Source organism: Perognathus longimembris, chromosome 17 (assembly GCF_023159225.1).
Source record: "Perognathus longimembris pacificus isolate PPM17 chromosome 17, ASM2315922v1, whole genome shotgun sequence".
NCBI classification, from domain to species: domain Eukaryota; kingdom Metazoa; phylum Chordata; class Mammalia; order Rodentia; family Heteromyidae; genus Perognathus; species Perognathus longimembris.
Window position 1 is genome coordinate 5,823,199 of NC_063177.1, and position 14,238 is coordinate 5,837,436.

General features: G+C 40.7%; 1 protein-coding gene across 4 annotated transcripts in view; it reads left to right on the plus strand.

Moving 5' to 3' along the window:
- Myh10 (myosin heavy chain 10) overlaps positions 1-14,238 on the plus strand; it is a 141,670-nt gene that overhangs the window by 35,001 nt on the left and 92,431 nt on the right. For all 4 annotated transcript variants that reach the window (XM_048365454.1, XM_048365456.1, XM_048365453.1 and 1 more), the window contains exon 4: positions 9,924-9,951. In XM_048365454.1, the coding sequence (XP_048221411.1) occupies positions 9,924-9,951 (28 nt within the window). The remainder of the gene's footprint in view (positions 1-9,923; positions 9,952-14,238) is intronic.

Consider the following 14,238-nt stretch of genomic DNA (forward strand, 5'->3'; position numbering starts at 1 on the left):
CCAAGAAGACCACCGAGAGCCAGACATTCCGAAATGCGAAAGCAAGGCTTTATTCAGGCGAGCTGCAGCCCGGATCTCGTCCTACACTCCGACACAGCGGAGGTTAGGAGGAAGGCCACGAGTAGAGTTTTACATGGGTATTTAAAGGAAAAAAAATCACAAAGTTACATAAACCAGGTGCAAGCAGGGTTGGGGTGTGAGGACAAATCTGATTAGCATGAACCAGGTGCAAGCAGGTTTGGGGTGCGAGGACAAATCTGATGGGCTCGGGGCTAGGGGTTCTCTAAAATTGGTCTGACGACATTCCAGGGTGGTCAACGTATCTGGAATGTTCCCAGACCGGTTGGGCCATCTGGGAAATGGGATTTTATGGCTGGTTGGTTTAGGCACAAACAGCTTTGTTCCTGGAATCTGTATAATGTCTAGTTAGTTTCACCATAAACAAGCCATTTTCCGGGTTTTATGTATGTGTTGGATTATTCTTAGCTTAACACAAACAACAAGATGGTTGCAGTTTCAAGATGGAGTCGTCCTAGTCTTTGAGCACAGGTTCCTACCTAGTATTCTCCTTTTCTTTCTTTTTGATTTTGTGTCTTAAAAAAATCTTTAGTTGTATAAACAGGTTTCATATAAACATGTCATTTATGTGTGCCATTCCCAATACATCTTGATTCACGTCACTCCTTCTTTCATTCTTATCCCATTTATCCACTCTACTCATCCTCTCAAAAAGTTCTCAGTTCCATTTTCATGTATGACCATTGAGAATTAGGACTATATTTTCCCACCCTTCCCCTTCATTTATCTACCCCACTCCCCTGAACCCCTATCCTCCTCAGACCGGACATATTTCACTTTCCTAGTACTCATTTTGTTAAACTGTGTGTTGTTCAAAGGAGTTACACCAGGAAATCCACCTCGTTGTATACCCTACTTTAGTCACTTTGTGTATATATGCCTTTGTGTGTTTCTCTATGCATCATTCTCATTTTTAAAGAGGAGGAAAACCTGTAGGCCTCTGAGTTTAATCTCCATATATATTGCCAGGAGATTGTAGAGTCTGTTTAGAGGATGGCCTAAGAACAATGGGAATATGTTAGCCATGTGATCTTGGACTTAATCAGTCAATCATGGTAACAGATAGTTGGGACTGCATAGCTTCCCTGGGCCTCCCAGGCTGTCTTTGAAGCTGTGTGCTGCAGTGTCGCCACAGAGTTGCTGGTGCAGCCTCAGGTCGCCTGGGCTGTGGCAGACATGCCCTTGCGAGCATCTTCACCTGTGTACCTGCAGATCTGGCTGCATGCCTGTGGAGCAGGTAGGTAGCATGGAACTGATGGGGATAATGAGACTATTTGATGAAGAGAAGCCGAAGTTAAAAATGCTTGAGTAGTGGAGAGTTGAAGCTAACACAATAGTTACCAGGAACAAATGTGGCACTTCGCTACTTTGTACCCAAACAAGCTGAGTGGACATAGAGTGAGGAAGATCTGAGGAGGATGTGGACAGCAGCCTAGCACTTTATTTGCTTGCTTTGGGTGGTGCTAGACTTTAAACTCAGGCCTCCTTGCTTACTCTACCACTCCCAAGTCACTCCAGCTTACAGGTGTCTACCATCACACTCAGCTATGTAATAACATTTGTGTGTGTGTGTGTGTGTGTGTGTGTGTGTGTGTGTGTGTGCACGCGCGCTGGTCCTGGGGCTTGAATTCTGGTCTTGGGCACTGTTCCTGAGCTATTGTGCTCAAGGCTAGTGCTCTACCACTTTGAGCCACAGCTCCACTTTTGGCTTTTTGTTTTGTTTTGGAGGATGGGTAGGTAATTGGAGATAAGAGTCTCAAGGCATTATTTACTACCAGGCTGGCTTCAAACTGTGATCCTGATACCTCAGCCTCCCGAGTGGCTAGAATTACAGGCCTCTGCTACTGGTGCCTGGCTGTAATAGCATTCTTATCCACAATAGTAATTTTTTGTGTGTGAAAATTAAATAGGATTAGCTCATTACAGATTCTAAAGTCTAATACAGAAAATAGACAAAAAAAGAAAATAGAAGAGAAGAACTTTTGTTTGCCATTTTTCCAGAAGGGACAGACACACTACAATGTACAGTGAGGCTGGGCATGCTGTAGGGGAGATCAGATGCTAGCATAAGATGCTACCATTCTAGGCCTTCTGTTACAGACACAGCCAACAGTTGCTTAAGAGGGGATCATGTGAAGAATTTAGGATGTATAGCCCTTCTCGACTGTATGTTAGATTCAGTTCCCTATTCAACCTGTCAAGTTTTTTGGTTTTTTTTATTTTTGTGCCTGTCCTGAGGCTTGAACTCAGGACCTAGGCACTAACCCTGAGCCTTTTGCTTAAGGCTAGTGCTCTACCATAGTAGAGCCACAGCTCCGTTTTCTGCTTTTTGGTGGTTAATTAGAGATAAGACTCTCAGGGATTTTCATCAGATCTCAGACTCCTCAGTAGCTAGGATTATTGATATGAGCCAGCCCATGGCTCAGCTAAGAACTTTTGTATACTCTTATCATTGGTATTTATAGATTTCAGACATGTTTCTCTCAGAATTTCACATATCATAGTAAGTGGGGAAAAAAGAACATGAAGAATGTTGTGATTTAACATAATTTATCAAGCTGGTATTGAGTAGTACCATGGCCGCCAAGCAGAAAGCACGTTTAGAAGCTTATTGTGATTCTAAATTAGACCACCAATAAAACTCTCAGTTCCTAAAAGAAGAAAGCATACATTCTCTTCCACATTCTCTGACCACAGTGTAATAAGACAGAACATTAATAATAAAAAGACTTCCAAGTGGGTTATTTTTTGTGGGAGTATGTTTAACAAGTTCTTGCTGGTTTTGCTATTAATCATTCATTTGCTATTATAGTTTCTTGAGAAATTAACCACATTAAAGTATCACATTTAAAATGTATGAGTTGGGGCATAAATACCTTTAAGAAGTAGTTCAGAGCTAAAGTTTGTATGTGTGTGCCTGCACAAAGAGCATGGGTGCTTGTGCTGGTACTAAGACTTGAACTCAAGGCCTTGCGTTCTCACTTGGCTTTTTCACTCAAAGGTAGCATTCTACCACTTGAGCCACACCTCCACTTCTGGCTTTTGCTGGTTAATTGGAATAAGAGTCTATTGGATTTTTCTGCCCAGGTTCACTTTGAACCATGACCCTCAGATCTCAGCCTCCTGAGCCACAAGTGCCCGGCTTACAGCATTTTTTAAAAAAATAAGTAAACAAAAATTTGAAGACAAATGCTGTTTTCGAAGCAAAATAGATGGAAGACAACTTTATGCAGTATCTTGTGAATTGTTCTGTGTGTTCTTTCACAACAATGACAACAAAAACGTCAAAGCCATTCTTTAAAAGTGTAGTGATAAAAACTGGGAGAGAGCAAGGGAAGGGATGGTATTGTCCAAACTTATTTGACTTATATAACTAAAGCCCTTTGTATATCACCTTTATAATAAATATATATATATATTTGTTGTTGTTGTTGTTGTTGTTGTTAGTCATGGGGCTTGAACTCTGAGCCTGGGCACTGTCCCTGAGCTCTTCAGCTCAAGGCTTTTGCTCTACCATAACCATAATTTTTTTAAAGTATAGTGATAAAGCCAAGTGTTAGTGTCTCCTGCTTTTAATCCTAGCTACTCAGGAGGCTGAGATCTGAGGACCATGGTCCAAAGGCAGAAAAGCCCATGGAACTCTGATTTCCAATTAAGCATCAAAAAAGCTAGAAGTAGATCTGTGGCTTGAGTGGTAGAGCACTACTAGCCTTGGAGCACAAGAAGCTCAGGGATAGTGCTCATGACCTAGGTTTAAGCCCTAGGACCAACACACACACACACACCACACACAGTACAGAAATACAGTGAACTAAGATCAAAAGGATAAAAATACATAAGAAAGATTAATAGATTGGAACAAAGATTAATAGATTGGAACAAAGTACATTCTGTTGTAGAACTAAGTAATACTAAGTGCTGACTCCACGAAAATACTAGAAAACAGGTAAGTGTTTGAAAGGAAAACCCAGAAGAAAGAATGATAAAGTTGATAAGATACTCTAAACAAACATAAAGTTGACTGCAAAACAATGTCCCTTGGAGAAATTGGAAAGGTACCCTGATAGCAATCAACCTGCCAGTCCCTAAGACTGAAGGGTGGCAAAAGTGAAGTCTGATTTTTTTTTTTTCTGGTTGGTTGTGGGGCTTCAACTCAGGGCCTAGACACTGTCCATGAGCTTTTTCACTCAAGCCATTACCACTTGAACCACAGCTCCACATCCAGTTTTTTCTAAGTAGTTTATTGAAAGTAAGCGTCTTGGGGACTTTCCTGCCCCCGCTGGCTTTGAACCATGAGCCTCAGATCTCAGCCTCCTGAGTAGCTAGGATTACAGGCCTGTGCCACCGTACCCAGCTCATTAAAGACTGTCAGATCTTAAGGAATAGGTGAATCCTATGTTTTCTACATGGGTTTGAACCACTAAACTAAGTAGAATATAGCCTCAAGGTCAGAAATTATAAAGGAAATCTAGATGTTTAATTTTTTTAACTTTTTGAGACTTAACATATATATGTAGAGCAATATTTGTCATATTATTGAAAACATAGGTGATATCCTCTGTTCTTACCCACTTTTTAGAAGAAATTACATTGTAATTATTTCTTGTATATGGCATATTTATTTATGGAGTATTTTTTAAATTTTTATTATCAAACTGATATATATGGCATATTTATAAGTAACAAGCTTATGCCATTTTCCTGTATCTTTCATTTTTGTTTCTAGTGTTATCTATACATTTTCTATAAGAAAGAAGTTTTTAACTAGTCACCTAAACAGTCCTCTAATCTTCCTCATAGAAGATAAATCAATTCCATGTGTGGTAGCATCACATTTCCTTTATTACATAATTTGTTACTTTCCCTGGGGTTAGCAATTTTTCCACTTGGGAACAGGATAGTTTTCCAATTACCAACATTAACTTGACAGAACTGTGAAAGCTCCTTCAATACATAAAAATAGATTCACATGTCTTTGCTACCTGAACTCTTTGTCTTCCCCCTACCTGTGCCTGTTGCTTGTATTTCCTCATGGATAGCTCTCATATGCTATTTTTTGTGGGGGAATAGTGGGTGTGGGAATGGAGGATAACCTCTAGTAGCTGCCAAAGAAATGTTGAAAACAACCAATTATTATGCCAGTCAGTAATAACTTCAAAAAAGGGTGGCTCATCGGTGTAGAAACTGGGCAGCCATATTGAAAAGATGTTTGACAGAAAGAAATGTTCCTCACAGACAGCAGGCATATAAACTACCCCCCTTTTGTTTGAAAAGTGAGCATCTTAAAAATAGGATTGCTATACAGTAGAATGTGAACCTTGGAAATATAGGTTGAATTTTAATTTTGATCATTTAGAAACTAAATAAATTTACCAGCCAAGAGAAAGAAAGGCAAGGAAAACAAGCCATACCACCCCACCCCCACCCCTAAAGAAACAATGAACAGTATTTTAGAAAGCCAGCAAACATGGGACTGAATAATGAATTGAAGTAGTTTTAACAACCTACCCATAGTAGAGAGCCTAATGCAATCATATGCCATTTACAAGGAAAACATTTCATGCAGTCATTTATTCAATGTATACTGTATTAAAAATAAACTAGGTAACTTATGGGCCAGAATAGGAAGGGGGAAATGGAGAGAATATTCTGAAGGAAGGGATGACATTGCCAAAAAGTGTTGTACTCATAATCTAGTTTATGGAATTGTAGCCCCTTTATACGAGTACTTAATAAAAACAACAACAACAACATAAAAGACATTGCAATATAGCAAAGTAACAAAGGTTTAAGGCTGGATAGGTACCTAGCTGGTTGCATTAAAAAAACAACTGCTGGGTGCCAGTGGCTCACTCCTGTAATCCCAGCTACTCTGGACACTGTGACCTGAAGATCAGTATTCAAAGCCAGCCAGGTCAGGAAAGTCCCTGAGACTCAACACCAATTAAGCACCAAATATGTATGGATGTTGGACCCTTTTCAAATTCTTTTCTGCATCTTTTCAATGATCATATGCTTTTTCCCTTAATCTATTTAATTGGCTCTTCAAGAAGCCTTGTATTCCCACAATGAACACCACTCACTTTTTATGTGTAACATCTTTTTAAATATATGGCTGGATTTGATAACTGTGGGTTATTAAATTTTTGTCTATTTATGATAGGTATCTATATTTTGTTTTCTTTAGTCCAGTTTTGCCATTGTGTAAGGGCTTGTCTCTTAATTTCCTAAAGTGTTTTAGGGGATTAGTACTATTTCTTCCTTAAATGTTAATGTTCTGTAGAATTCACCAGAGAAGCATTCTTTTTCTGTGTGTAGTATTTTCATGGGAAAGATTTTAATTTTAATTATAGATTCAATTTCTTTGATTGATTCAGGTTGCTATTTCTTTTCAAGTGAGCATTGATAGTTTGTATCTTTTTAAAAAATTATCTTTTTTTCATTTAAGCTGTTAAATATTTTGGCATAAAGGGTCCTTAATATTTCCTTCTAATATCTACAGAATATGTGGAGATTACTACCTTTCTTATTCCAGATATTGGTGATTGCTGTCTTTTCTTCTTTTCTTCTAGTCAGCTGGCTAGAGGCTTTTCAATATCATTATTCTCAAAGAATTAACTTTGACTTTATTGCTGGTTCCTCCCCCCCCCCCATTTTTTTTGTTGTTTTGTTTTCTGTTTTTTTGTTGTTTTTTTTTAACACTCCCCCCTTCCCCCCCCCCCCCGTTTTTTGTTTTTTGTTTTCTGTTGATTTTGCTTCTGGGATTTGTGTGTGTGTGTGTGTGTGTGTGTGTGTGTGTGTGTGTGTGTTTTAATCATTTTTTTTCTTTGGGCTTAATTTGTACCTAGCTTTATGAGGCAAGTCCTGAGATCATTGACTGGAAACTTTTCTCACTGTTTAAAGTATGATTTAATTCTCCATGGATTTATGGCATATGTCCTTATGTGAGTTTTGGAAGGTGCTTTGGAAACTACTGAATTATCAAATGAGTCTCCATTCTTTAGAAGGCTAGTTGCTTGTTTCTTTAAATTGTTTTCCTATTTAAATATCACTTTAAGGCTGTGTCTTATTTTATCTATGGAGTTTAAAGATCATTTTAAGCTGGTTGGTAGTGACTCATGCCTCTAATCCTAGCTACTCAAGAGGTTGAGATTTGAGGATCAAGGTCCAATCTTAAATTCCAAACAATGCTAGTAGTGCACAGATGCAGAAAGAAGGTGTTCTGAATGAATTCAGGGACTAATTTGATTGCTTTCTTTCTTTTTACTTTTTTGCTTGAACTCAAGGCCTGGGGATGGTCCCTGAGCTTCTTTTGCTCAAGGATAACACTCTACCACTTGAGCCACAGCACCACTTACGGCTTTTTCTATATATATATGGTGCTGAGGAATCAAACCCAGGGCTTCATGCATAACAGACAAGCACTCTACCACTAGGCCACATTCCCAGCCCCTGATTTAATTTCTGTTACTTATCCCCTTCTTTGGGTGGGGAGAAGAAAGTGCTGACTATTGACCCAAGGGTCTAATAAATGCTAGGCAAGCACTCTAACACCAGGCTACATCCTCAGCCCCATGTTTTGATTTCTTTAGTGTGGAAATCAATTCAGAAAAGTCATAAAGTGATTGGAGATAAGGCTTAAGTGGTAGAGCACTTGCCTGGAAAAGCCATAAAAACAGCTTGGTTTAGTGGAGTTCTATAGAAATTACTCAGACCAGGAAAGTGGAAGGGTCTGAATATTTATACACTAAAAGTGAATAGTAAGCTGGGGTTGGAGATATGGCTCAGTTGATTGAGCACTAGCCAATAAGTGAAAGCATCAGGAACCAAATTTAATTCTAGGCTCAGACCTATAAAGAAAGAAGGGGGATGGTTGGAGGGAAGGGAAGGAATAAGAGTAAATAAGCAGCCAGGAGCTAGTGGTGGCTCATGTCTTTAATCCTAGCTTCCCAGTTCAAAGCCAGCCCAAGTAGGAAAGTCTATGAGTTTCAACAAAAAGCCACAAGTAGAAAAGTGGTTCAAGTGGTAGAGTGCCGAGTTGAAGCCACAGTGTACAAACACACACACACACACACACACACACACACACACACACACAGAACAATTGGTTGAGCTGAGGCAGGAGGATCATGAGTTCAAGTCTAGTCTGGGTTACATAGTAAGACCCTATCCCAAAGAAAGAATAAATAGATAATGAATTGGAGGCAGACTGGAGAAAGAATGGTTAACAAGTACAGTAATACAGGAGAAGTAGCTTCTAACTTTTGGTGTTTTCGAGCTGTAGTTCAATAGAGTAACTATGGTTAGACAGTAGTTAACTATGTATTTTGGAATGACTACTAGAATTTGAATGTTCCCTACATAAATGATAAACGGCATTGATGAGGCAAGACCGTATTTCAAAATAAGCCTAGTGCGATGGGTAGTAACCCTAACTACTTAGGAAACAGGAGGAGGATCTAGGCTAGGGCAAAAGCCTGAGACCCTAATAGAAGCTGAAACTAAAAAGTAAAAGGACTAAGGCAGGAGAGTAGGGTTCAAATGAAGGCTGTGAGTTAAGTCTCCAATACCCACCCACTAAAAAGAGTAGGAGACTTGAGGAATTCTTTGGTTTGGTTGACTGATTGGAGTTTTAAAATTTTTGTGGTATTTTTGTGCTGGTCCTGGGGCTTCACTTACAGGTGTTTTTTGTTGTTGTTGTTGTTGTTTGTTTGGTGCTTAATTGGAGATAAAGATCTCTTGGACTTTTTCCTGACTGAGCTGGCTTTGAACTGAGGTCCTCAGATCTCAGCCTCCCAAATGGCACCTGTGAAGCTCTTTTTACAATTCTGCTTTAACATGGAATGTATGAATGGATTTGTTTAATAAAGTATATACTAAGAGTATGGCAAAGTACTTGAACTTTTTCTTTTTTTAGAAAGTTGTTTATGTCAGAACTACTGTGAGGATTTTACTGAGTACCTGATGGCACCCACCAGAGGAAAAGCAAGCACGGATAGGGAGCGACAGGCCACTGGAGCAGCAGCAAACTTGTTTGTTAAGAACACAGATAGAGCTACTCAGAAGGCTGAGATCTGAGGATGGAGGCTAATCGCTAAGACTTAACTGGTAGAAAGTCAGTTGAAAGTGCAAGGCCCTGAATTTAAGCCCTAGTACTGATGTGCATGCATGCACTCGTGTGTGGGTGCACACACATACATAAATATAACTAATAGTGATTATTTGCTGGTAATGGTTATTATTATTATTTGACAGCTGGGCGCTGTCCCTGAGTCATTTTGCTCAAGGCTAGTGCTCTGTCACTCTGAGCCATACCTCTAATTACCATTTTCTGGTAGTTATTTGGAGATGAAAGTCTCACAGATTTTCTTGCCTGGGCTGGCTTTGAACTGTGATCTTTAGATCTCAGCCATCTGAGTAGCTGGGATTACAGGCATGAGCCACTATCACCATTCTGCAAACAATGTTTTCCAAACTTGACCAGGCCTCATTATCTTGTGTCTTCTCCTTGAAAGAGGATCCTCACCTCTCTGAGAATGAATTAGCCAGGGGAGGGCTCCAGGAAGTACATTTTTATAAAACTTCCCAGTTGCATTTGATCTGCCTCGGGGTCTGAGGAGCAAGGCTGATCAGGCAGCTGAAGTGAGCCTGGGCTATGTTGGCTACCCAAGGGAACCAAGCTTTATAATGGGCTTCATAATGATTTAGCACTGTGCAGTGGGGCTGGGGAGAATTTAACTTGACCTTAGAGTTACTAATCATTTATAAGCCTTTCTTGCTGTTACAGTAGTTATTAATACAAAATTGGGCAAATAGTCACTCCTTTTTGTTGTTCTGTGTTACAGATCGTGAGGACCAGTCAATTCTTTGCACGTAAGTAAATACTCAGTTTTCAGACTTGCTTTTTATTCTTTTGGAAAGCACAGCTTAACTGTTTTGCATGGGGTAGAGAGAAGTAGAGCAAGAGCTTGCTGCAAACCATGTGGTTATTTTAAGACGATGATGATAGGAATGGTTTACATTTGGTATTACTGTGTGGTTGCCAACAGGAGTTTGCATACTTTTTCTAGAATTTGTGAGGCTTGCATCTTCAGCTTGTACATACAACTGTAGGCCTGCTGGACATGGCTGTGGTTTGTTCTTCTCCCTATGTGAACATCAAGTCCTGTCACGGTCGCTGTTCTGTACTGAGTGAACGGTACATAGGCACAGGATAATTGTTGGTGTTTAGAGGTGGGCTGGGAAAAGGATTAAAACAGGGAGATCCGATAGGAGGCTACTGCATTTTCTAGGCAAGCGAAGATGGTGACTGCAGGCAGAGAAGTGCTTGGGAAGCTGGAGAAAAGCAGTTGAGCTTAAGTGGTGTCTAGTCAGCACTTGAGTGGCAGATAATGAATGGGCTTGGTTAGGGACGCATACCCCATCCAGAGAGAGGCTTGTGCTAAAAGTGCAGACCTGAGAAATGGGCCACACCATGGCAGTGGGAGCCAGGCTGCAGAGTGCCAGCCAGTACTGTAGATTAAGGGTGGGCCGAAAAAGCTGGAATCCTGAGAAAAGTAGCATTCAGGGACCAGGCCAAGGGGGAAAGGCTGCAGAAGCCAAAGTGACTCAGCACAGAGGCAGGAGGAGGCCAGGGGATGGTGACACAGTTGGCCAGGAGGCAGAAGCCTTTCAAGAAAGAGAGAAGGCCAGCAATCAACTGCTCCCAAAATGGAGTGAGGGGGAGAGACCTTGGGCCATTGAGAATGGAGGGTGGTTGAGAGGACTGGGGATGGGGTGGAAGGAGGTGGAAGCCACACTGAAGTGAAGAAACAAAGGAGGAAAAAAGAAAGAAAGAATTGAAGCTCTTTGCCAGTGGCTCCTGCCTGTAATACTAGATGCTCAGGAGGCGGAGATTTTAGGATTGTGGTTCAAAGCCAGCACAGGTAGAAAGACTTTTATCCCAAGTTAACTACCAAAACCCAGAAGCTCAAGTGGTAGAGCACCAGCCTCCAACAACAAACCTCGGGGACAGCACCCAAGCCCTGAGTTCAAACCCCAGTACTGGCACAAAAAAAGAAAAAAAGAAAGAAAAGAAAAGAACAAGTATTTGATTGGCATTGTTTGCCAGCTTTTTGAGACTGTGAACAAGAGAAATGGTGGATTGTTAGGGAGAGGTGAGCAGAAAATTTTGCTGGTATTTTGGTGGAGCAGCAGGGAAGAAAGGCTATTTATTGCAGGAATGACAGGATGAAGCAGGGAGGAAGCAGAGTCCGGACTAGCCTGTGGGTGATGGCTGCAGAGCAGAAGTTGGGAGGGAGATGTGACCCTTCAGTGATGGCTGTGTGACCCAGGAAGCCCAGTGCAGGGAAGTAGGCACAGGGAGCTAGAAATGAGCTTTTTCCCTGTGATGTAGCAAATTTGGTGTCTAATACAAAGCTGTAGAAACAACAGGATAGGAGGTTTGAGGAGAGGAGAGTGTCTGCTCTGCCTTGTATGAATTTTCTTGATTAAGCCTTGAGGAACTATATAAATAGGCCTCTTTTGAATAAAAGAGACCCTGAAACTTAGTGGCTCTAACTATCGATTGTGCTGGGCTCAGCTGGTGGGGCTGCTGATCTGGGGATCTCTGCAGCTGTGGCCAGCTGTGAGGAGGTCAGCCTCCTGTTGGCAGGATGCCTTGGCTTCTCCACAGGTCCTCTTTTTTTTTTTTTTCTCTTGCCTATTTTTTTTTATTAATTGAACATAAATTTTTTTACAAGGTGTTGTACAAAGAGGGTGCAGTTACATAGTAGGGCAGTGTGTACATTTCTTGTGATATCTTACGACCTCCACAGGTCCTCTTGTCCAGCAGTCTAGCCTTGGCTTTCAGTGGGGTGGCAGGGTTCCAAGAGCAGCCAGAGGGCATGCTCCAGTGTCAGGCCTCCATCTGTCCACCTGGATGTGGGAATGGGACCAAATCCTGCCCTGCAGAGGCCGAGAACTCACACCTCCCCTCTTACAGCATGGTTGGGGAATTGGACAAAGTTCCCATTTTTGATGAGAAATATCTGAAAGCAAGAAACACCTAGGGAGGGAATAACAGCCCCTAAAGAAAATGCAAGGCTTAGTGAGGTGTGTGTGTGTGTGTGTGTGTGTGTGTGTGTGTGTGTGTGTGTACTAGAGCTTGAATTTAGGGCCTGAGCCATGGTCCCTTAGTTTTTTCACTCAGGGCTGGTGCTTTTAGCACTTGACCTTACGCGTACCTCCATTTGTGGCTTTTTATTGGTTTATTGGAGGTAAAAGTCCTTCCTGGACTGGCTTTAAATCATGTTTCTCAGATCTCAGCAACCTAAATAGCTAGGATTACAAGCGTGAGCTGCTAGCATCCAGCTTTAACTTCCTTTTGTTACCATAGTGACTGTCACACGCATTAGCACTGGTCATTAGATGGTCAACATCATTTCAGGCCAGAGTTTGTCCTCAATTAATAGGCTTGGATTTATGTGGTAAGTCTTCTAGCAGCTGAAGTATCTTAGACATAAAGAAGCATTGTGGAAAAAGTTTTCTATTCTTTTAGAATTACTAACTTTTCTCAACATTGTATTACAAATATTTTCAGACATAAGAGGAAGTTGAAAGAACTTTGCAGTGAATCATTGATATACAAACTGCCCAAATTCTATCATTAGCATTTTAGTATACTTGATTTATCATTATCTGTCTGTTCATCCCACTATCCAAGTAGTCCATCTTATTGGTGGTATTGAGAGAAGAACCATTGGTTTAGGGCCTGCAAAAGGGACTGAAATATACAGATGAATAAGTGAGGTGACAAATTTAAATTGTAGAGCTCAGTGATGGGTAAGCTTCAGGAAGCTACCTGAGATGAAAAAGTCATGACTGACTAACACATGTGGGAAAGAGTGAGGTGGAGGTTAGCGCTTCAGTGGGAATATTTGGAAGGTTCTTTGCTACTGGGCAGCAAAGGGTCAATCTTTTCCAGCCAGAATACCTTGGGAGGGGTTCAAGCCAAGTGCATACGTAAGAAGCCTGTAAGTTTACCTAGCCCTTATTTCACATTAAATGGTAGAATCAGTATACTTCACTTATATGCTTCAGCACATATAGATAATGTTAAGTAAGGTCCAGTGTTGTCATCTTTTTCTTTTGAAGCAAAATCCCAGATCCACAGGTAACATTTTAGGTGTGCTTTGGCTGAGCTCCAATCCCTATGAGGAAGCTTCATGTTCCCTCCCCTCCTGCTAGGTGCTCCTGACCTCAAGTCCTAATTTTCTCCCAATTTTCTTCAGTTTTACTTGCCTCATTGTGGTACTTAGTAACATATTTCACGTTCCTATCTATTATAACATTGTGGATTGAAAAATATGAAAATGAAACAGTATATACTAGATTTAAGGACAGATGATAATTTCCTTGGTCCTTTTTTTTTTTTTTTACCAGTCCTGGGCCTTAGACTCAGAGCCTGAGCACTGTCCCTGGCTTCTTTTTGCTCAAGGCTAGCACTCTGCCACTTGAGCCACAGTGCCACTTCTAGCCGTTTTCTATATATGTGGTGCTGGGGAATCGAACCCAGGGCTTCATGTATAGGAGGCAAGCACTCTTGCCACTAGGCCATATTCCTAGCCCGTCCTTGGTACTTTTGAGAATCCCAAAGACTATGTAATTGCTACCTTCTTAAACCTAGTCCATAGCTAAACTATTTGCAAGCAAATAACTAGTCAAGTCCAATATATTAGTCATTATTGTACACTAAGTACCTGCTGGCATAGTATCACAATGAAAAATGCAATTATAAACAACGTTGTCTTATTGTTTAAATAAATGTAGTTTGACAATTTATCTGTAAGCTTTACTTTCTCAGTCCTTTGCTATCTAATTTACCATTTCTCTAAAGAATGAATTTGTAATTGACACTCTAACCTCTATTAATTTCCCTCCCCCCCCCCAAAAAAAAACTGGTAAAGGTACCAAAAAATCAGTCCTAAAATTCATGGAAGCAGAAAAGACCCAAAATAGCTAAGGCAAACCTAAACAAATGCAGCAATGTTGTAGATATCATAGTATCTGACTACTTCAAACTATATACCCAAACTATAGCAACAAAAACAGCATGCTGCTGGCACAAAAACAGACACATAGTCCAATAGAATAGAAGATCTAGAAGTCACCTCACACAGC